Here is a 22,271-nt window from a genome sequence, read left to right as displayed (position 1 = left end):
AAGTGCCACAGGTGCAACGTCTTTGCTCCTGCGCATGTATTATAGCGTACAGGTTAAGCCAGTGCCGAACGGTAGCTCCTTGCCTCAGATCCACCGGTGTATCCACCCAGCGCTGGTAGGTGTTTCGAACCTTGTCGTACAGCGAGCAGATAACCCACACTGATGTGATTTTACCTGCCTGCGAATTTGGTCAAACTGCACAGTACACGTTTAGGTATTTCAGAAACTCGCTACAGAAGGAATACGATACAAGTACAACTGTACAAGTCACTACAACGAATCTCAGTTCAACTGCAATTGCAATTCGTACGCAAATCATACTATTCCATAGGCACTTGTTATCTACATTATTGTTCCTAATTGCTGGTGTGTAGAACAAATCAAAACACGTGCATGGGGGATGGATTTTTATAAAAAATTCCCTGGTGGACGACTCTGCCCACTGGAGCGAACATCATTGAATAGCAACGCGCGTGAGAGCAAACGCAAATCACCGCCTGAACACACGCATGACGCAGCTATGCCTTATTCACTGGAAACAACAGGCAGAAAGCCACGAGACAAAGCGAACAACAAAGAACGTCTAGCTAAATGTACTACGCCTTCCATCTGACATCCGGTCCCATCCTGGACGCCTGCTGCTCCAGCTCCTCTGATTCAAATAGTGGGCGGGAGAGGAAATCCGCAACGGGAAGTTGCCGCTTTTATGCGTCGCCAGTGGCGACTCTCCACTGACCGGCTTAGGGCAAGAAGCAGTGGCCATCCGTGCCGTTCAATAATGTTCAATAAGGTTAAGCAATGTTCAATATCAGTGAAGAACAACTTAAACTCTATTATTTCTACCATATTCCGAGCTTTTTTACGTACGCATAATCCATACGCCGTGACTGCATCTTGATCATCAGACTGAACGGCAGTTCCAGCAGCAGCAAGACTGCTAGAACATACCAGTGACATTGTAAAAAGAATGGCTTCTCCTCGGTTGTCGAAGCCATCAGGGCTTTCTCAAACCCGGCAATCTCAAACGACTCAGTCAAGCTGTATTGTCGGTCCCGATGGCGGTTGGCGGCGACAAACTCATCGCGCTGCCCTTCAAAAGCCGCTCGTGTTGCGCTGTCGGCCATAACGAACTGCTTGGAGAACTTAATTCGCGTCTGCTTGAAAGCTTCGATATTATCCAGTTGTTGAGGACTGGAGACCTCTTCGCACGAGGCGTACTCGAAAGGTTTATCTCCCCTCCAAGTAGTCACTTTGACAGTGTATGTTTCCGTGCGGGTGTGGCGATTGCTTCCACTACCGGTGGTCACCGTGCGTGTGCGCGTCTCGTGGTGGTAGCATTCCATGTGCCATGCAATCTCCGCCTTTGCTACGACCACAAAAGTAATTGGAATCCAACCCATAGTCTAAGGACATGTTTAATCAAGGACACGTTCCATCGCAAATTGGTGAAGTTTTTAACGGCAAAACCGACGTTTACTCCGGTTACACAAGTAAACCGGTTTTCTAAGCTTCATTTAGAAAATCTTATTTGCGCTTACATGCGCACGCTTTACATGAATACAGGTTACTCAGTACAGAGTATCAGAAATCATATGAAGCAGAAGGGAATACTGTCCTAAATTCAGTAAATTTTAATTTTTCTGCGTCTCGATATTTTAAATATTTTAGTGTTTTAGCCCGGCTCGTGCCATTGAAAATTTGCTGCTTCAGCTTACTTAAATTTAATTGCTAGTTACAGAAAAAAATCGGTTACGGGCGATTTGATTAAATCGTACCTGATCGGACGCTCTGCACATGTTGGTCAAGTTCCGCCAGCGACAAGACATTGCTGAGGAATTTCATATTGGAATTATAGCAGCAAGTATCGATGAAGTACCACAAATAGAACACTCCCAACAGCACGCCCCCGGCCCAAAGCGGCCACGTTTCATGGGTCAGCGTAGTGCCTGCCAGAACCAGGAAGACGATCCCCATGATAATACCGCACTGCACGACCATGCGGCAGCAGTTCATGGGGTTACAAAATTCGTCACAGGCCACTCCGGGATCTTCCCAGTCCCGTCCTTCAGGAGGGACAAACGCTGACGGTTGCCCGGGCCCAAAAAGATCTTCGTACAATGGCGGCAGAGGGAGATTAGCGGGTTCCTTGGAAAATTCTTCTCTATTCGCGTCAAGCAGCGGCATGTTGTGCGTGACCTCCTTATACGAGGGCGGATCGTCGCGGTAAGCCCCCGTGGAGGTTTGCGGTATCTCCATATGCAGGTGGGGAATGTCATCGCCGGGATTGCCGAAGAACGAGTTAACAGTAATCGACGTTTCGGAGGGCGCGCTGGGATTCGGCATGAATACTGCCTGTTCGGAATGTGTATTGCGCTCAGATGGATTTGTTGCTTTTTATACCGTCGTTAATGTTATCGTGCTTATGTGCAATCGTTTCTGCCAAAATGGCGAAGTCGTACTATAATTTTCAGGGAATCGGCGCTGACTAACACAGCGTATGGGGAGTACTCAGTACTGACTAGCATTTCCACGAAGCGTTTACATGCACGAAAGGCTGGGAAGGGTTTGACGTTAAACAGAGTTATACTGACCCCTTTTCTGGTATAAGAAAACGCTGTATAAAAATACAAAATGCAGAGATAAAAAAGGCACTAAATTAAATGGTTGAAATAGCAAGCTCAGATAAAATGAGGGGATGAGAATATGCCGAGGTAATAACAAGAGTAAAGCAATAGCATTTCACCGGCATTTCACGGCTGGTATGTGTGCGCAGCAAACCTAAGAAACCAAGGAACTGGCTGCTGCGCGAGCGTACATGCAGTACGCGATGAGTCATAATAACAGACGGAAATATCGACCACTTTTGGCTCCACTGAGTTCTGTTGTTATACAGCCGTCTCTTTAACTCTGCACATGCTAGCGGTCTGGCGACAGGAAGTACTGTTCACATGCTGCGGGCAGGCAGTCTCGCCTGGTACTATGGCACGCCACGTTCACAATGTTGTGCTCGCATCAGTCGCATGCCAGTTGAACAGGCAGCCGGTAGCTTAAAATGTACGCTACAGAAACTGTGTGTGATAATATAATGCAGGGGTATGTAGCCACTTTTGCACCACCGCTGGCTCCTAGTACCAGCTTTTATCACGTTTGACTTTTAACACCACGTACGGCAGTTTAAACGCAACGCGTTATTATGTTAACACTTAATAGTTTCAATTTCGTGTCTGGAATATTTGCCAATTAACAGCTATCAATTGGAATGATTTTGAAAATGTAGGAGGAGATTTTGTATTTACTCTTGTAAGCTGAAAAATACCTCTGAGGGTACTTGTAGTTTAAACGGGATATTTTCATCCATGCCGCTATCCGCACTGTCAGTTACATGCATGTAATTAGCCTATTTCAGAAGTACGCTACCATTTGACCCACGGGTGGATAGAGATTTTGGTTGTTTTTTCAGTGTTTAAAATTTTAACAGTAACGTAGTGTGCCTGCGCTTGCACTTGTTACTTTGACGGCTATTGCCTATTAAAATGAATTTCAGATTGCACGGTTTATGTCCCTTTCGGCTCCGGTTCCATGTGGAACCTTTGGTTCCGGGTTGTTTTACGTCCGTTCGCGACGTTAGCAGCTGTAACCAAGCGTCGTGCGGTGACGCATAAAAACTATCTGCCGTACGCGGATGCTTGCAACGGCTCAGACACATCAGTGAATGGAGGTCAGCTTATGCTGCCCGTGGATCATTTTTGAGCACTCAGACCGCCGACCGTTAGCAGGGTGGTCACGCCGTCGCGCGCACTCGACTCGATTAATTTTTTCGTTGCTGTACGTGACCAAAGTATAACCGCACAAAGATCTGAATCAGTTTTCATCCTGCTAACGTACTACTTATCTGACGCCGTGCGGTTCTATGTACGGAGCTTCTACCGTATGCAAGAAACAGGCTATTGACAATGCGGAAGCGGCAACGTGGCAGGACGGTCGCACCGGAAGCGCCATGTAGTATTGGGGGCCAAGTAGCTGTGTCAGGACAGTTCTTAAAAAAGGATGAAAAATTTCAGATTATGGGACAGGAAATGCCTCAGGATGTCAAGACATTTCTTAACGATTATTCTGTCTGTATCGACGCGCCGTCTTCATGGCAAGCTTTTTAGCTTTTGCCAGCTTTAGCTATGTACGTTTTGAACCCATGACCATCCATTATGGTCACAACTCGACCATAACGGTTATCTGTCGTTACTATCCATTACTAGTGTTATTAGTAGTTCATTGTTTATTTTATCCATTATAGTGACATCTCTCAGCTGTCGCCTGTGATTGGCTGTGAATACCTTGTACCGCGTACTGTGTACTACGCCAACCAAGAATTGCAATGCATTGCAGATTAAGTACTACGTATTCGGTATTTACAACAATGATAAAATTGTCACAATGATTTGACATGATTGACATGATTTTTTGTATTAAGGGTCTATAAAGAATACAGATGCAATTACGAGCATGTACAATTATGTACCCGTTTCTTTACCTGCCGCATTACTCCTTTTGAGTAATGTTCGCGGTTGTTACCATACTGTAAAAAAGAGACACCGAAACTAACGGATTTCATCAACAATTAAACGTTGCAGCTATGCTTGCTAAGCAGCAAGCTTTGATAAAGAGCTTAAGTCCAAAGTTCGCAAGTCAGTGTTCTTCCAAAAAGTTGCATTGCCACTGGATCCAAAGCCGGAATATCTGAGAACAAACAACCGCACTCAATTTATTCAGATATGCTGAGGAAAGCAAACAGTTTCTGAACAAAAGTGCTCCTAAATGCGTAGCGAATTTTCAAAACAAAACTTACAATGCGAGACAACAACGGATGGCTTCCCAGTTTACAGGATAATCCAACGTCCGTATCCAATACTGATGAAGCGCTTGACCTTCTGGAACAACTCGTAATCGGTGGACAGGAATCATTTGCCGCTTTTAAGAGTCGCTGAACCATCTGCTCGTTCGCCTCCCCAGTGCAGAAGGTCAAGCGCGGAATGGCCACCCTAAATTTCAGGTAGTGCGTTGCGACACCGGTGCTTCGCGTGCTGCAACGCGCGTGCACACGTTTTCTTGCGGCGGGATATAAACTCCCATAAAATTTTGTCCATTTCAGCTGAAATGTCGTTGATGGTGTAGTTAGTGATAAGCAGCTGCTGGCAGACTGTGATCAGTTGACATAAATCGGTACATCTGGGACCTTGTTCATACACTCGTTGCCGATATCGCACCACTGGCTGGAGCTGGTGATGCCGTCTTCGGAGATGCCATTTTAACGTGAATAACAGATATCTGAATTTTCTTCTTCATATTAATGTGCCACCAAATCTGTTATTACCACGAAACTAGTGTCTGCGGTGAAATCGGTGAGGCAGAGAGTTTTGGTTTGTTCGGTCAATGCTTTGATCAATACACCACGCAAATTTGTAGACCTTTGTGGGTCCTGGGAAAAGACGTGGCCCGGATATGGATTTGCGGCAGCTGATAACAATGTACTTTCTCTTGCCCCGGAGGTCATATCAGCAGGTGCCACCAAATGGCACGAACTCTGAAAATGCAAAATGCGGTGCCCTGTATGTAGATCGAACGTTTATTAAAATTTCATGATAAAACGTAATTTGCTAACCGGATTCCGGTAGCATTGACTTGGCTCTGTTCGGTCAAATTCTTTACTTTTCTTGCTTTTTTTCGCATATAACACATTAATACCTGTGAGACGAGGCCTCACTAGCGTTCACGCCTGTGCGCTAGGCGCTACGCCTTTGGATTACGGTCTGTGTTGTGTCTCGCTTCTGATTGGCTTACGCTTTATTAGTGGGCGCGGCATAGCACGTGCTGCACAGCGTTGCACGCTGTTGAATTGGCTCTACGTTTTACGATCGAGCTGCGCCGATCACTTGTTGATTTTCTGTTGCACAGACTTTCAATATTATTAAAAGTCAGCGATTTACGGTGCGACGTTTGTGTTTTCCGCATAGCTCGCGATCCATATCGTATCGCTCGCTTCCACGGGATCTATTCCGTTTAGGTCTCCGTATCTGGATCACTGCTGGATCTAGCATTAGATGGTAGCAGAGCCGACAGCGGTTCTCTGATTTGATTTGACTGATTTGAGTCGTGCCAGGCATATTTGGCCTGTTAATTGACGTGTTCACCGTGACCAGTAAGGCACAGGTCGATCCCACAGCAAAGCGCAACACCACAAGCGGTGCGAATTCCTCATCTGACGTGGATTACCAGCTTTGTTTTCGGTACGGTATCTTCAGCGAAGAACCGTGCTGTTTCATAGCTGTGAAAGAGTACAAGAGTTCAGTCGTCATGTTCCTCGGTGTAGAGTCTTCAGCGAAGACCTACACTGGTGTCGTTGATACTCGGCAAGGATTCAGCGAACTTGCCGTGGGCCACAAGAGCCGAAACGCCGAAAGGGGCGCACGGAAAAGACAGATCAGACTCCACCAAACTGGTGTAGAGCGTAAAACTACTGTTGCTACGGCACAGCCGGCACAGTAGCCTACTGATAGCGCGAGGCACGCTACGGAACAGCGGCGACGCGGGAACGGAGTTGGAAGAAGAATCTGATCATCTGGATCATCCTCCCGCGGAACGGACGGACGTGGAACAGACGGACGTTAACAGGTAGAAAACCGTTGTTAATTACGGATTGGCTAGTTGGTAAAATTGGCAATTTTATTGGTCCGTACTGAGCTGAGCGTAGATGTAGGCGGAGTTTTGCACACGACGCGCATGTCTGGCCGTTGACCGTGACGTCAGGCAGATATAGATTTTAAGAGGAACCACGTAATTGGTCAGTTATCTGAGCTGTGATTGGTCGAAATTTGAACTGAATAACTTGAACTAGCTGACCAATCAGAACGACGTAAACAACCCGAATGGGGATTTTCCGTTGAACTTTAGCAGTAATGGGAAATTTGATCTGAGATGAGATAATTGAGATGAAAAGTGACCTTTAACTCGAAATTGAGCTGGAAAGTGACCTTTTGAGTTGAGTTGAGTCAGAAAGTGACCTTTGGGACCAGAAGTTGACCTTTGACTTAGAAAAGTGACCTTTACCAAAAAGTTTGGAATTGACCGGATTGACCTATTTAAGTGACCTTTATGATTCGAAATTGACAAACGGTGACCTTTACCGAAGTGAAATTGAACTGAATAGTAGTACAGCGATATCAGCAGCTGTAGGATTTCATTCGCTAACGTGTCCCAAACTGTAAAAGCTGTTTCGAAGTTTTGTCCGAAAGTGACCTTTTAGGGCAGAACTCTCGAACTTTTTTATCAAAAGTGACCTTTAAACGGGGACTTAGTCGAATTTTTCAGTCGAAAAGTGACCTTTAATAAGGACTTAGAAAATTTCGGAGGTACAGAGTGACCTTTAGGATTATTGAATAAACCATACAATAACGTGTGTGAGAACAATTGGCAGGAGCGTCCAAGTTATCCGATCAACATGGATAAAGACCAAGAGGAACCGACATCTAACAGCAGTCAGGGAAGCAAAAGCTCCCGCAGCTCACAGCAAGGTGCACCAAATCCGTACAAAAGATTTGTACCCGTACTCGCGTCCAGTTGGACATGAGCGGAACACTCGAGCGCCCAAGGCATTCGAAAAGAAGGACTCACGAGGCTCTGATAGCACTTATCAGAAGGCGCTCGAGGCGGTCGCCAATCAGGAAAGCTCCAGTGACGACCAGAAACACACTCCCGCGCCTACAGCGGGAAGTGATCCGATGAACCAGACAAAGGTCACCGGGGAGGATAAACCCACAGCAAGAGGAGCGGAACCAGTTGGAGCATCACAGTCGGATGCTACCACCAGTGGAATGAATGAGCAGGATAAGAATGTGAACCTGGCTCAAATGGAAATGGAAAAGACAAAGGTCACCGAAGAGGAACTCGTTGAACTGGGACTGGATGACCTTTCACTGATCGATAAAACCACAGGCGATGACCTTTGGGCAACTCCAATGGTCTCAGACGAATCAAACGAGTCCTATTTCACGGATGATGAAACGACTATGAATATGTCATTCCAATCCGCAATGAAGCAAGCTGACCGCGCTGAAGGGATGACACTTTTAAGGACATACCAGAGCATCTCATCGAACGGACACAAACGGAAAGGTCATCAATGTACGACCGCCGTCACCGAACAGCCCCACGTCAACTCTTGAAGAGGCGCGTGAAGGATCTGGAAGATGAACTCCATAATAAGGAGGACCAGACGGCGAGACGAAAACAGGAATATCAAGAGAGACTGACATCGCTCGAGACTCGGCTATTTGAGTTGGAACAACAACGGGGACACTTGTGAGTACAGCAGAAGAATGGAAAGTGAAATATGAAAGCAAGGGAACTGAAGAGTATCTGAAATGGTAGATGACAGAGAAATGGAAGGTCATCTTGCAGTCAGTGACCTTAACGAGAGCATGTCGGAAGAATCAGCGGAAAGGTCACGACACTTGGCAGAATTGAAGGACGAATGCGACTCACTGGAAACTAAAGGTCACTGAAGCTGAAACGAAAAGAGATGAATACGCAACCAAACTCGCCGATGCTACTCAGCGGTTGTTGACAAACACTACTGAAGTCTTCAAGCTCAGGAATGACCTGAAGCTCCGTGACGAGAATATCGGGACCTCCAGAAGGAGTCATACGATCACCAGAGAAGGGCTGATGAAGCCGCTAAGGTGGCAAAGGACTTGCGAGATCTTACAGCCACCGTAGGTGTACGGTTGAATAATGAAATAAGACAGGTGATGCAAGAGAACAAGGTGTTGAAGGAGGACAACAAAAGGTCACCGATGAGATCAAAGAGTTGAAGGAAGCCGCCAAGACGATTGCAGAACAAGGCGCGAGGTGGGAACATGAGGCACACCTTTTGGATGAAAAGGTCACGGTGCTCGAAACTGAAAGATAAAGAATGGCAACAGACGGTACATCAGAAAACACAGGAGATCATCAGACTCAACACGGAGCTGATCAATATGACCCAAACGGCAATGACGAGGGAAGATGAGGTCACCTGTACAAAAAAACCAGCTGAAAGCGGCAGCTGAGGAATACACGACGTTGGAAAGGGATGTGACCCAGTTATGAACACATTAAGAGGATGGAGAATGATACTGAAAAGGTCATCCAGGAGAAGACCTTCCAACTCCATCAGCACATGCTAAAGGTCAACGAGGAGAATCAGAATTTGAAAACGGAAAAAGAGGAATTCCAGTTGAAAGTCCGTCGCCTTGAAGATGAAAATAAGGCGCTCAACATGTCGAATAAACACAAAGATGAACAACTGCTGCAATATGGAGTCAGAACAGCAACAGTGGAGTCACCCCCGCCCAGTTACAGTAAGGCACATGAAACGGGCACGGGCAAAAGCTTCCACTTTGAGATGCCAAAACGAACTGGTACCGGTAAAGGAAGCGTAAAAGCGGAACGAGAAGGAGAAAAGGGCAAAGAAGACAAAGAGCCACCTCGGAAAGTCAACCCGCATATGAGTCGAGGTGACCCTTCACAATTTCCCTCGCACTTTGAAACAAACGTGTTCATCGGATGAAGGGCGACGGGACAGACCCTCCAGCCGGCAGGAGCGTCCTAGGAAATCCCGTTATGGAAAGGCGAAACGAAATCAAAACAATGATGAAAGTAGCAAAGAGGAGGAGACCAGAGAGCAGAAGATACAGCGGCGCAGTTGACAAAAGCACTCAACTCGATGGCTCGAAAAACACACTCATGACCTTTGACGGCAGTCGCGACGCAGTGAATGGTTGACAGAACTGGTCAGAGATACCCAACGAACGTATCATCTCACCGACGACCAAATCCTGATTGAGATAGCCAGCGCAGTAAAAGGACCAGCGAAAACCTGGTTCGAAGGAGAGAGATCGCACTCCAGGAGGAAAAACAGAATACAAATTACGGAATGGATGGACAAATTCAAAGATGAATATGGAGACCGTGATGAAGAAGTCCTCGGACTACGAGAAGCCATGGCAAGGAAATTTGACCTTGGAAAAGAATCGCTCGATCAGTTTTATCAGGCGATCATGAAATACAAGGCGAAGCGGATTATCACTGAAAACAAGCAGTCGGTTTCCTAATCGAAGGATGTAGAGTGGACAGTGACCTTTATAAGGCACTGCGTACGCAACAATGCAGAACACCGACCGAAATCAAAGATTTTTCCGACACTGGTCAGCTGGAGAAGAAAATATAAAGCGCCTAAAAGGTCAACGTAACCAAGAATACGTGACCATCCGTACCGGTCAAGTCGAAGATATGCCACAACAGAGAATGGCAGCGGTACCAGTTCAGCAGCCACCGGATTACCGCAGAGCAAACCCAAGAGGTCACCAAAGAGGTCACCTTTATGACGCAAGACGGGCAGCCATACAAGCGGCGGCGGTACAGGTGGCCGCTCAAGCGAGGCCAGTACCTCAAATGTGGCTGCACCGGCACCACAGAATGTGGCCCCTATGAATGTCGGGTTACCACAACAAGGTGGGCGTAATGGAAATTTCGGTGGAAATGGATATGGAAATGGAAACTGGAATGGAGGCCAAGGAAACTTTCAGAATCAAGGTCAAGGTCAAGGCAACTTTCAGCCAAACAGAGGAAACCAGAACAATAGTCAGCAAAATCAAGGGTCACGAACCGAATTCAAGTTCCAGATGATTGACGGATGGGTGGCGAACAACGTTCAGATGTGCCAGTACTGTATGGACGGCAATCATCAGACACAGGGGTGCAAATTCGCTAACACATCACCAGAACAGAACCCGAATCTGTTTGCCTTCAACGAGTGGCAACGACTGCGCGGGCTTGGTGGTTGGCGTCTAGCGGTCGCAACGGATATGACCTCATCACCCAATGGTATCAGCACAAAGCAAACTTCCAAAACCAACAAGGGAATGGAAACGGGAACTATGGAAATGGAAATGGCGGTGGCCAGAATGGTGGCTACGGCCGTGGTGGCTTCTGGCCGCGGCGGCTTCAGAGGAAGAAACAGAGGCTTCGGCCGCGGAAACTTCAGAGGAGGCCAGAACAATGGCGGCGGCCAAGGAAACTACCAACAGGGTGGTGGCCAGCAAACGGAGGCGTATTCGGTGAACGAGCAAGCGCAAGGGAAATGCAGGGCGCGCAACAGGAGGGGCGCCGGTTCAGGAAACGGGCAAGATCAGTAGGCACCGGTGAGCCTACTGATCGACCCGACCCTATAAACCACCGGATAAAGGAAAGGTCACCACTGCAGAATGGTACTGCAGTGAATGTGACCACTGCAACGGCTATATGGATGCCGTCAGCAGAAAAAGCAAAATGGACCGGCTATATGGATGCCGCAACCACAAGAACGGCTAGATGGATGCCGCCACAGCAAAGAGAAACGGCTATATGGATGCCGTCATCGCAAAAGGAAATGGAACGGTTATAGGAATACCGTCACAAAGTGAAAGGTCACCGCAGAATGGTACTGCGAGTGGAAACGTCCAAGTGGGACTAAAGGTCACCGCAGAATGGTACTGCGAGTGGAAATTGTCGTGACGGTAGCGCGACACTGCAAAAAGTGCAGCAAAATGAAAGGTCACCGTACTGCAGCGAAGAAGTGCTAGCGCAACGACGCGCACAACGAAATGCAAAGATTCAACAGGCGCTCCTGAATCAGAAGAAACCGCAGAACGACACTGCGCAAGAGGCAAACGAACAGCACGCGAAATTTCGAAAATTTTTGGCAGAAAACGAAAAGGCGAAGGAGCCAAGTTGCGATGTTACGGGGAGCCAAAGCCAAAGTTTTGGAATTGTTCAGAAGACGAAGAAGAGAAGCTGGCAAGGCAAGAATGGATTAAGCAGAATATCACCGTTAGTAGTAAAGATGAAAGGTCACCTTCCGTTGGAAAAGTTCAAGTGAAAGGTCGCGGAGCAAGTGCGAATGCTAAAGGTCACGGCGACAGCGTCGTGTTAAAAGGTCAAGAAACAGACTTGACACTGCGAACAGCGCAGCAAAAGAATGGCGAATTGGCACAACAGAACTCCGATGACTCACTTGTAGATGCAATAACGCTGCAACGGAAGGAAATCTGGCAAAAAGTGGCCTACAGACCGAATGGCAATCACGGGATGTGGATACCTGTGACACCGAAAGCAAAGCAGAAAGCAAGAATGTCACAAGAGGATTACTGGGATATGCAACAGTTGCGAACGCAATGTGAAAGAAAGCGACTAGAAGAGTTGGTTACCGGGAAACCAGCGCAAGGGTCACCGAACCCAGTCCCAGCATTCAACGCAGAGGAATATAAGAAGACATGCGCTGACTGGAATTATTCACGTAATGCTCCGCCACAGGATAAACCGCCGAATTATGGAGAAAAAGTCCCCATACAAAAGCTGACAAACGGCGGATTTGTCATGAAGCGCAACGAAAGGTCACAGGACTTAGCGCAAAATGAACAAAAAAGACGGTCAAAAGAGATGACGCAAACGCAACAGAGTGGCGCAGTTGAAAGGTCACGGGACTTATCGGAGGCACTGCAAAAGGATGCCAATGACAAGTCACCAGCCCGAACAGACGGAATGTCTTCACAAATCGACCCGACGAGAACGAACAATGAAGTGTCTGCAAAGGTGATTGAATGGATGACCGAAAAGGGATATAATATGGTCACATATGAAAGGTCACCAGAGGAGATGAGAGATGGCGAAGAAGACGAATTGAAGCGAGCTGACCAAATAACAAGTGAAGTCATTGAGAAGCTGAGAGATAAACGAAATGAAAATCGCAAAGAGGAACTGATCCATCAGACGATAAATGAAGTGACTAAAGGTCACATGGATAGCACAAAAGCAAATGAGCAAGTGCAGAATGTGGAAAAGGTCATCGGTGATAAAATGGCTACAGAGAAGCGAACAAATAAAGAAAAGCCGCGAAAATATTACGATGTTCGGACTAACGTTCCACACAGGATTGACAAGCTGAGCGAGATACTGAAAGGTCATAGCACTCCAGCAAAAGGACAAGTGCTTTCCGATATGGATCCGGGACCAGTATCACTTATCCCTGTGAAATGTAAGATTCACACCTTGAAGATTCAAAATGGAAAATTACCCAAAAGAATTGAAGCGTATACACACGAAGTGAAAGTGGGAGACATAAAGGTCAACGCAATGTTGGACACCGGCGCTGAGACGTCGCTTATCAGCAAACCGTTTTGCGAAAAGAATGGACTCCACATGCTTCCATTGCCACCTGACAGATTAGTGAAGATTAATGGAATTAGCGGAACGTCAGGATTCCTGGTGACGCATTACTGTGTAGCACCAGTGACCTTACGAAAGAAGACAAGCGAACATTCCTTCTACGTCCGACCGAAGTGTGACGACGTACAAGTCTTACTGGGATTTGACTTCTTGGAAAAGAAATTTGTACTAATGGATAACGAAGGTGAAGAAGAGAAAGAAGATGACCCAAAACCAGTCGCCAAAGTTCAAGTCGGAAAGGTCACCGAACTTGTAAAACAGACGGGAAACGCTAAAATGGTTAATAAAACGATAATCCCAGTACCAGAGGCACCGGGAAACGAAAGGAAAAAGATGACGCGAAAAGAATTGTCACCATTTGAGCAGTTGCAAATGATTCAGCAGGAGATCGAAAACACGTTAAATCGGACAATGCTGACACAAAAGGGAAGAGAAAGGTCATCCCAGTACCAGAGGCACCGGGAATGACGAGTGCAGCAGAACGAGATTAGCCAACGGATAATCCCGGTACCAGAGGCACCGGAAGATTAGCGAAAGCGTAAATGTCAAAAGTCAACGAAAGGAAAAAGGAACCACTCGCGCCAGACACGGATGAGGCGATCATATTTCTCGGACGGGAGAAGTATGATCACAGATGAATATAAACAAGGAGACACAGAAAAAGGTGTTGAAAAGCTATCCCAGTACCAGAACGGCCAGTACCAGAGGCACTGGAAATAAAGACGGCTAAAGTGGGGAAGGATAAAAAGAGTGAAAGGTTACGAGTTTTGAAACGAATAGCTGAAGAGGAACAGATGTTTACAAGCGAAATCCGCGACAAGGCACTCGAACAGTTGAAAGGTCACCGAACAGAAAAAGAACTAGAGGTCATTGAAATATCCTCGGAGGATAAAAGCGTGACCCCAATCGAATGTGAACAAGACGCCACAACACGGGAAGATGTTAAACCTCAAGCGAGTCAAAGGACATTAACTCCAGAAGAACGAGCCGGGAGTTGTCACCACGGTTACTTTGAGGATCCGTGCAGAGTGCAACCACAATGGGAATGCGTGGAATGTTGTGAAAATGCCTCCCAAGATGACCTCTCAGAATGGCCAAGATGTAATGCCGCATTAGCAGACCTTAAAGGTCATGCCCAAAAGGAAGTGAAAAGCATCATGCGGACAAACGAAATGTGGAAACCACACATCGAACGGTATCATTGGAATAGATATCGAACGTGGTTGTCATGCGTGGAAAGTTTTATAATCGGAAGAGGCAGATGGCTAAACCATTGGTTGCAACGTGTGGAGAAAGGAATCCAAGATCCTCTCGATCCGGTAGCAACAGAAAGGAGATTTGAACGAGAGATAGAAGAGATGACCGAAGAAGGAGAAATGTGGGAAGAAGCGAGAGTTGACCTTTTCTGGGACTTCCGTGCGAACCACATGTATAAAGGCGAAGGAGAACGATCATCTTCCGGCAGGACTTGGTACACCTGTCTACGAATCACTTGAAGTGTACTACAACGCGTTAAAAGAGGGAAACGAAAAAGCATTTGAGAAATACTGGAAGAAATTCGAGGAAGAAATCCCCAAATTTGACGTAAAAGAAATGCGAGAACTACAGGTAACCCGGAAAAGAAGGTTACCGGGATTAATGCAAAAGAAAAAGGTGACCTTTGCACCAGATCCAGATGGAGTGGACTACCCCGAACGAGGCGGTGATACATGGTGCATGTATGAAACGATTCCAAATGATGAATGGGTCACCGAAGAGCTGATGGCAAACTGCAACTTTGTTGGTCCTAAACGACCTAAAGGTTACGAAACAGTTCAACAGGATGAAGCCAATAAAGGGACTGTCAAAGAAGCAGAGAAAGAGGAACCAGTTCAAGAGATAGCCGAAGGACAATCGAATGAAACAGAAGAAAGTTCAAAATCGGCTTTCGACATTGCACAGATGTTAACGGACAGAGGCGAAATGTGGAAGAAGTTTAAAGAAGAAGTTGAACGAATATCGAAGGAACAGCAAAACCCAGTAACTGAGGCAAAAAACGGGGATAGGTCACTCGATAACGGTGAGGAATGTCCGCCGGTCGAGTTGACCGAAAAACCATTAACGAGCCCCGAAGAAATAAATGAATCGGAAAAGTCAAAATCGGACGAAGAAAGGTCAAACTCCGATCAATCAGAAAGGTCACCAACGAGAATTCGAGTAGCGAGGAGTCACCCGAGAGTAGCCGCACGAAATGGGCGAAAGGCAAAAGAAGGGGACAAACCCCTGCTCAAAAATTCGAAAACGAAAAAACTTAGCGATTCGCGAGAAAACGAAAGTGACCTTTCATCAGAAGATGAAGGAGTTGATGAGCGTCCACTCGAAAAGGCTGACAAAGGTCAAGCCACTGCACAAGAATATGAGAGCAGTAACTCCGACTCCGAGTGGACGAGTTCAAGTGATAATTCAACGACTTCGGAAGATTCAGGTGTAAGTGACCTTTCGGAGCAAGAGGATTTAATGGACTTGGATGAGGATGACGAAGTAGATGAAGAAAAAGAAAAGGATATTAAAGTCAGAAGATTGAAAGTGGAAAAAGCCAGAATGTCGAAAGACGTGATCAAAGTCTACAGCGACCAACGAATCAAATTGAAACCGTCAAACTGCACACGTGTAAAGGTCAAGATGGGAAAATATGCACCGGCTCAAAACAAGTTGATGTTTACACCGGTCCCACAAGTGGAAACTGAGGTGCAACCGTTGGCAGGAGTGACGGATCACAGAGGAAAGTACTTCGAGATCGTTATTGCGAATCACAGTAGCAAATATCGGATCGTGAAGAAAAATCAGCTTCTCGGATACGTCGAACCGTATGAACATATGGAGAATGTAAAGGTCAACGCAGGGACAGTAAAAAACGTACTCGAAGACCCTGAGGTGGACGATACAACAAAAGCTGAACTGAAAAAGATAATCGAAAACTTGAAATTGGGGCCTGACCTTACCCAAGAGCAGAAAAACGACGTGTACAACGCGTTTTGGGAATTCTGGAAAGTCTTACCCACATCAAAGAAACCGTATGGAGATGTAAAAGGGGTCACTCACGTAATTGACACGGGAGATGCAAAGCCAGTTAAGTGTAACCCGGCCAGAACGAGTTGGACAGGCCGTGAGTTTATAACGAAGCATATCGAAGAAATGTTGGCACAAGATGTAATTGAGCCGTCAGACGCCGAGTGGAGTTTCCCAGTCGTGCTGGCAGTAAAGAAAAACGGTGATGGAACAATGGGAACAAGATTTTGTGTCAATTACATCATGCTTAATAAGTTAACGAGAAAGAACAATTATCCGCTACCGAACCCAGATGAATTGCTCGATGCGTGTGCGGGCAACAAATATTATGGAAAAATGGATTTACAAAGTGGATTCTGGCAGATCCCAATGGATCCGGCGTCTATCAACAAGACGACCTTTGTAACGCAAGATGGAATGTACCGGTTTAAACGAATGCCATTCGGAGTGTGCAACGGACCAGCAACATTCCAGTTGTGCATGGACAAAGTACTCTCAAAAGCGAAAAGAAAAGGATGTGTTTTCGGGTACATTGATGATGTTATCTTCGCCGGAAAGACTTGGGCGATCTTCATGCAGAATCTGCGAAATGTCTTAATGAGTCTGGTTGAAGCGGGATTCACGATTAAACCAACCAAGTGTGAATTTGGAATGAGACAAATGGGATTCCTGGGTCACATACTCAGCGAAGATGGAATCAGAATGGATCCGGAAAAGGTCACCGCGGTCTCAGAATTCAAACGACCTCAAACGGAAAGGCAGTTAAGGTCATTCCTTGGACTGGCAAATTATTATCGCAAGTTCATAATGGGATACGCACAGAAGACTTGCCACTTGTATGAGTTGCTGAGACAAGATAAACACGTAAAAAAAGACTGGACAGCAGTACATGAGGAAGAGTTCAATAGCTTGAAAAAGTTGTTGTGTGAAGGTCCAGTATTGGCAAAATTTGACCCAGCAAAACCGACCGTCATCGAATGCGACGCGAGCAAAGAAGGAATTGGAGCTGTACTGTCACAAGATGGACACCCAATCGCATATGCGAGCCGCGTCTTGCATGGAGCCGAGAAAAATTACGGCGTAACGGAATGGGAATGTCTGGCAGTAGTGTTCGCTGTCAGGAAATTCAAGCCGTACATCGATTATGCCGAATTTACCGTAAGGACGGATCATCAGGCGCTGACAAACTTGCTGAGGTCAGAGACGAATAAAGTTGGGATGAACCCGCGTCTGACGAGATGGGCAATGGCATTACAAGGTCACCAGTTCAAAATCGAATACAAACCGGGAAAATACTGCGACAACGCGGATGCATTATCAAGAGCGCCGATCGAAGGCCCGACGTGTCAAGAAGAAGAATTTGATGAGATTCCAAACTTCGAGGATTACAAGAAGGAATTTGACACGAAAGAACCAGCAATCGAAATCGGTCAGCTGTTCCTACAGATGGTGGAACAACGAGAAAAACGATTAAAGGTCACTTCAGCTACGGCGAATGAGTCGGCTGAAAACGAAGCACAAGTGAACCGAGTGAAAAGCTGGTTGCCCGCTGTCAGTGACTTAAAGGTCACCGGACTTGACACGGAACCTAAAATGCAAAATGGAAAGGTCACTGGACTTGATAAAGCAGCGGAAAAGGGAGATGACCTTTGGGAAACGGACAAAGTTACACAAGCGTTGAACGAGTGTCCGATTAAGTTGCTGAGATTCCCAAAACAAATGAAAAGAGGTACAAACCGTTACCACGCTGCAAGGTCATCAAAGACTGGAATGAACTCAGTACAGCGACAGTCCGCATTGTCAACCTGCAAGGTGACGAAGAAGAGGTTGATGACTCAAACTTGCAATTGCGGAATAAACAGTTAAAAGATCCCCATCTGGCAATGATCATAGATGAATTGGAACATCTACCAGACGCGGAGACAAGATCTAAATTTGAAGTACATTACCAGTTGTGGAACGGTATATTATACCGAGTAAAGGATAAAAATGGCAAACTAGAAAGGTCATATGTGGTACCGTTGTCCATGCGAAGAGCGATAATTCACGCATTGCACGACGAGAAGGCGGCAGGACATCTGGGATTCGAAAAGACATTATCTGCAATTCGACTACGATATTACTGGGACAGGATGAGTACAGATGTGAAGAATTACATTCTCGCCTGCCAAGGATGTCAGTTTCGTAAAACACCGAGGAAATGCCCGCCAGGAAAATTACAAGAGATAAAGGTCGGACATCCGTTCTTCCGAGTGTACGCTGATCTGAAAGGACCGTTGCTACCGACGAAGAAACGTGGATACAAGTACATAGCGGTATTTATCGACCAACTGACGAAATACGTGATCGCGGTACCGATGAAAACAGCAACGGCTAAAGAATTCGCTAAAGTGTTCGTGAAGCACGTGATATTGGTACACGGAGCACCGCACATCCTGCATACGGATCGCGGACGACACTTTACAGCTGAAGTATTGGCAAAGGTCACCAATGTGTTTAAGATTAAGCACACATTTGGAACCGCATATCACCCAGAAGGTCAAGGCCAAGTTGAAAGGCAGATGCAGACAATTGCGGATGGCTTGGCGCAATACCTGAAAGCGGGAAATGAAAGAAAGTTTAACAAGTACCTCCCATATGTTATTTCAGCGATGAACAGAGTCGTACACGCCACAACGGGATATTCAGCATACTATATGCTACACGGCAGAGAAATGACAATGCCGGAAGATGTGGTTACAAAAACGAATATACCCGATGATTATGGGACTCCAGACGAATGGGTGGAGACCATGAAGAAGAACTTGACCTTTGCAGAAGAAGTGGCACGGTGTAATATTAAAGACGCTTATGAGAAGAACGCGGAGATTTACAACAAGAAGAAGTCTGAGCCGAACTTTAAAGTGGGAGATTTCGTATTGATACGGCTACCAAAGGATACGAAACAAGGGAAAAAAGAAAACCAATCGGACTTTAAGTCGAAATACGATAAAGTGTGGAAAATTCTCAGTTTCCCGCGACCAAACGAAGCCGAGGTCATTGAGCAGAACCCGAAGAAGGAAGCAGACTTAAAGGTGGTTTCGATCGACCGGTTGAAACCATGGCACCCTCCATTACCAGATGAGGAAAAGGCAACAGAGCGTACTCAAAAAGATTTGGAAAAATCTTTTTTCGAACCATTTCTGCTATCCGAAACTGAGAAAGCTAACGGAAAAGATGACGACAGAGCGGGGTCTGAAAAATGACTCAGTTACACAACAGAAGCCATTTTTCGAACCACCTCCGCTACCTGAAATGGGAGAAGGTCAAACGAATGGGTTAAACGGAGATAAAACGAAGAAGAAGAAAGGAAGGAAGCGGAAAGAGGATAAGGATTTCGAAACAGCAGTTACAATCAAGTTGAACGCAGAAGCTGGGAATTTGGCAGAAAGGTCACTAGCAAACGGAGATGAAACCGAAGTAACACAACGCACTTCGCAAAACGATTTTGAACTGAACAAAAAAGACCTTTCGAAAAAGCGAACTGGCGCAGAGATATCAGAGCGCGACTCGAATTTTTTCGAACCACGCACTGCTACTGGCTCTAATGTACCAGAGCGTAATTCCAAAAAGGATTTGCAACAACCCTTTTTCGAACCACGCACTGCTACTGATAATGAGAATGACCTCATAGAGAAGAGAAAAGAGGAAATAGAGATGGTCAAATCAAAAGCTGAACAATTGGGCCGCGATATAGCGAAAGCAATCAACGAGCGAAAGGTCAAGCAGAAGAAGAAGAAACCAACTCCTACGGAACTGCTAACTCAAAGAGGCGAACCTGAGGATGCAGCCGAGAAAGAACTCCTTGATCGGATAACTAAAGGACGCGAAAACAAATAACCCACATAAACATGATTAATGGGATCAATGGCACTAAAAATAGAAGTTCGGAAGGTGTAAAGGTCATACAAAGTACACCAGCCAATCGTTATCGTTTTCGTTGATAGTGTAAAGGTCACCAAACTCTGACGAAAAGTCATTCAAAATTGTTAAAAGGTCAAAAGGTCATCGAAACGGACACCAGAAAGGTCATCATGGATGAAAAGTCAACAGGAAGGTCCTCCAGTCGAAAGGTCATCAGACACGGACTGAATCAGACGAGAGAAGTGAAAGGTCAATCGAATTGGTAAGAGACTCCGGCAGAAATCCAAATGGAACAGCCAAAAGGTTACGAAAGATCTGGATCAGCAAAAATGAAAGGTCATCAGACGAGGTTGTGAAGCCGGATTACCGAAAACCATAAGGTGTCAAAGTGAAAGGTCAAGCGACAGACCGACTCAAGGTCACGGGACTTTCACAGAAAAAGACGAACAGCCTAAAGGTCAACAGACGTCTGGAACCGTGGAGAAGGAAGCGCAACCTAAAGGTCAAGAGAGTTTCGTGTCTACGGAACAACCGAAAGGTTACGAGACTTTGAAAGAAAAGGTCGTGCACCCATGGAAAGAGCGGCAGTAGATGCAGAAGCGGACTCCGCGCGACAGGTGGTTCAAAAAAATCGTTGTTTACACTGTTGAAAGAGGCTTCAGCGACGGAGAAACCGTGGTCATAACGGATGCGACATTGGATAATATATGTCGAACAAATGGAACGACATGACCTTTCGAATTACAAGGCTGTGAACTTAGAACTGGAAGAACTTTGTACTCGAATAATGGCGAACAGATCAGAAACAGTTGAATGTTAGTTATCGCTGGAGAACTGGTGAAAACGTCAAAAGCGTGAAAGGTCACCGTGTTAGAATGAGACGATTGAACTGAAAAATGGCACGGGAAAGGTCATCACGTTAAAGTAACGAAAGGTCATCGGAATAAGAATTGAATGCGAAAGTCTCAGTTCAGTACGGTATAGCCTAACTAAGCGCAATGGTAAAGTATAAAGGTCACGTAACATATTACTGAAACCGCGTTCGTGTACTTGTTGTTTTCAGCGTTTATAGCACAGAATCGAAGGGATAAAGAAATCATGTGGAATACCTATTAGGGTTGAAATTAATGCGGCAACTAGCCGGCCTCATTAGAGTTGTTACGGTAAACTGTGCCGGCACTCTTTTTGAGCGATTCAGTGTCAAAAGCGGAACGAGAAAAACTACGGTAATCGAGCCGGATTTCTCGTATTAACATGGGCCACAGGCGGCGAACAAGAGTAAAAGATTAGAGGTGGAAATTTCATGGGGTAAATTCAATGCGGTAACTAGCCGGCCCCATCAGAGATGCTACGGTAAACTTGCCGGCACTCTGGCCGCTCGAGGCATGTTGAAGTTGGATGTGCGACGGAAAGGTCAAATCAAGTCTTTACCAGGGAGGCAAGCAAAGAAGTGCTTGAAAGCCGCAGAAAATTGGCTAAGTCCCTCCATGACCTTTAATGGAAGTTTTGAAGAGTGGGATGACCTTTGGGATCATCAATTGCCCAAAAGAGTCACCGGAATGGAATTCAAGTTGCATGACCTTTGGGACCATTAACCCGAAACGAGTCGCACATCTCAACAGATCATCTTCATACAGGATGACCTTACCAGGGAGGAAGCAAATCATGCTTGTCTTAAAGACGTCCCTCCATGACCTTTATTGGATCTCATTTTGAAGTCGTACAATTGATACGCACCTTATTCCAAAGATGAAGCAGTATTCTTAAGTCGTACTTGATACGCACCTGATTCTCAAGCGGATTGTGATGAAGTCGCACTATGGATGCGCAGAATTGCTCAATGGAGCGGAATGGGCCAATGTGCGGAAAACGGTGGACAGGACCTGTGACCTTTACGAGTCAGAAATGGAGGATCCTAGTCTACATTTTGATTAATACTTTTGTTGATCTTTTTAACTGTTGATCTGTTCTATGATAGTATTTTTATAAATTGGATCTCTTTATTCGCATCGTATTAAATGGAA

At 46.0% G+C, this 22,271-nt stretch overlaps 1 protein-coding gene across 1 annotated transcript; it reads right to left on the bottom strand.

Moving 5' to 3' along the window:
• Positions 1-403: 403 nt before the first annotated feature.
• Positions 404-2,746, bottom strand: LOC129599110 (transmembrane protein 151B-like). Its single transcript, XM_055497249.1, has 3 exons — positions 2,592-2,746; positions 1,776-2,352; positions 404-1,366 (listed from the first exon to the last, which is right to left on the bottom strand). The coding sequence occupies exons 2-3, from the start codon at positions 2,341-2,343 to the stop codon at positions 840-842; spliced, it is 1,095 nt and encodes a 364-aa protein (XP_055353224.1). The 5' UTR covers positions 2,344-2,352; positions 2,592-2,746; the 3' UTR covers positions 404-839.
• Between the last annotated feature and the right edge of the window lie 19,525 nt (positions 2,747-22,271).

The sequence above is a fragment of the Paramacrobiotus metropolitanus genome, unplaced genomic scaffold, assembly GCF_019649055.1.
Source record: "Paramacrobiotus metropolitanus isolate TYO unplaced genomic scaffold, Prichtersi_v1.0 Parri_scaffold0000138, whole genome shotgun sequence".
Classification (NCBI taxonomy): Eukaryota; Metazoa; Tardigrada; class Eutardigrada; order Parachela; family Macrobiotidae; genus Paramacrobiotus; species Paramacrobiotus metropolitanus.
The sequence above is the reverse complement of the archived record's forward strand: the minus strand, read 5'-3'. Positions and strand labels throughout refer to the sequence as shown.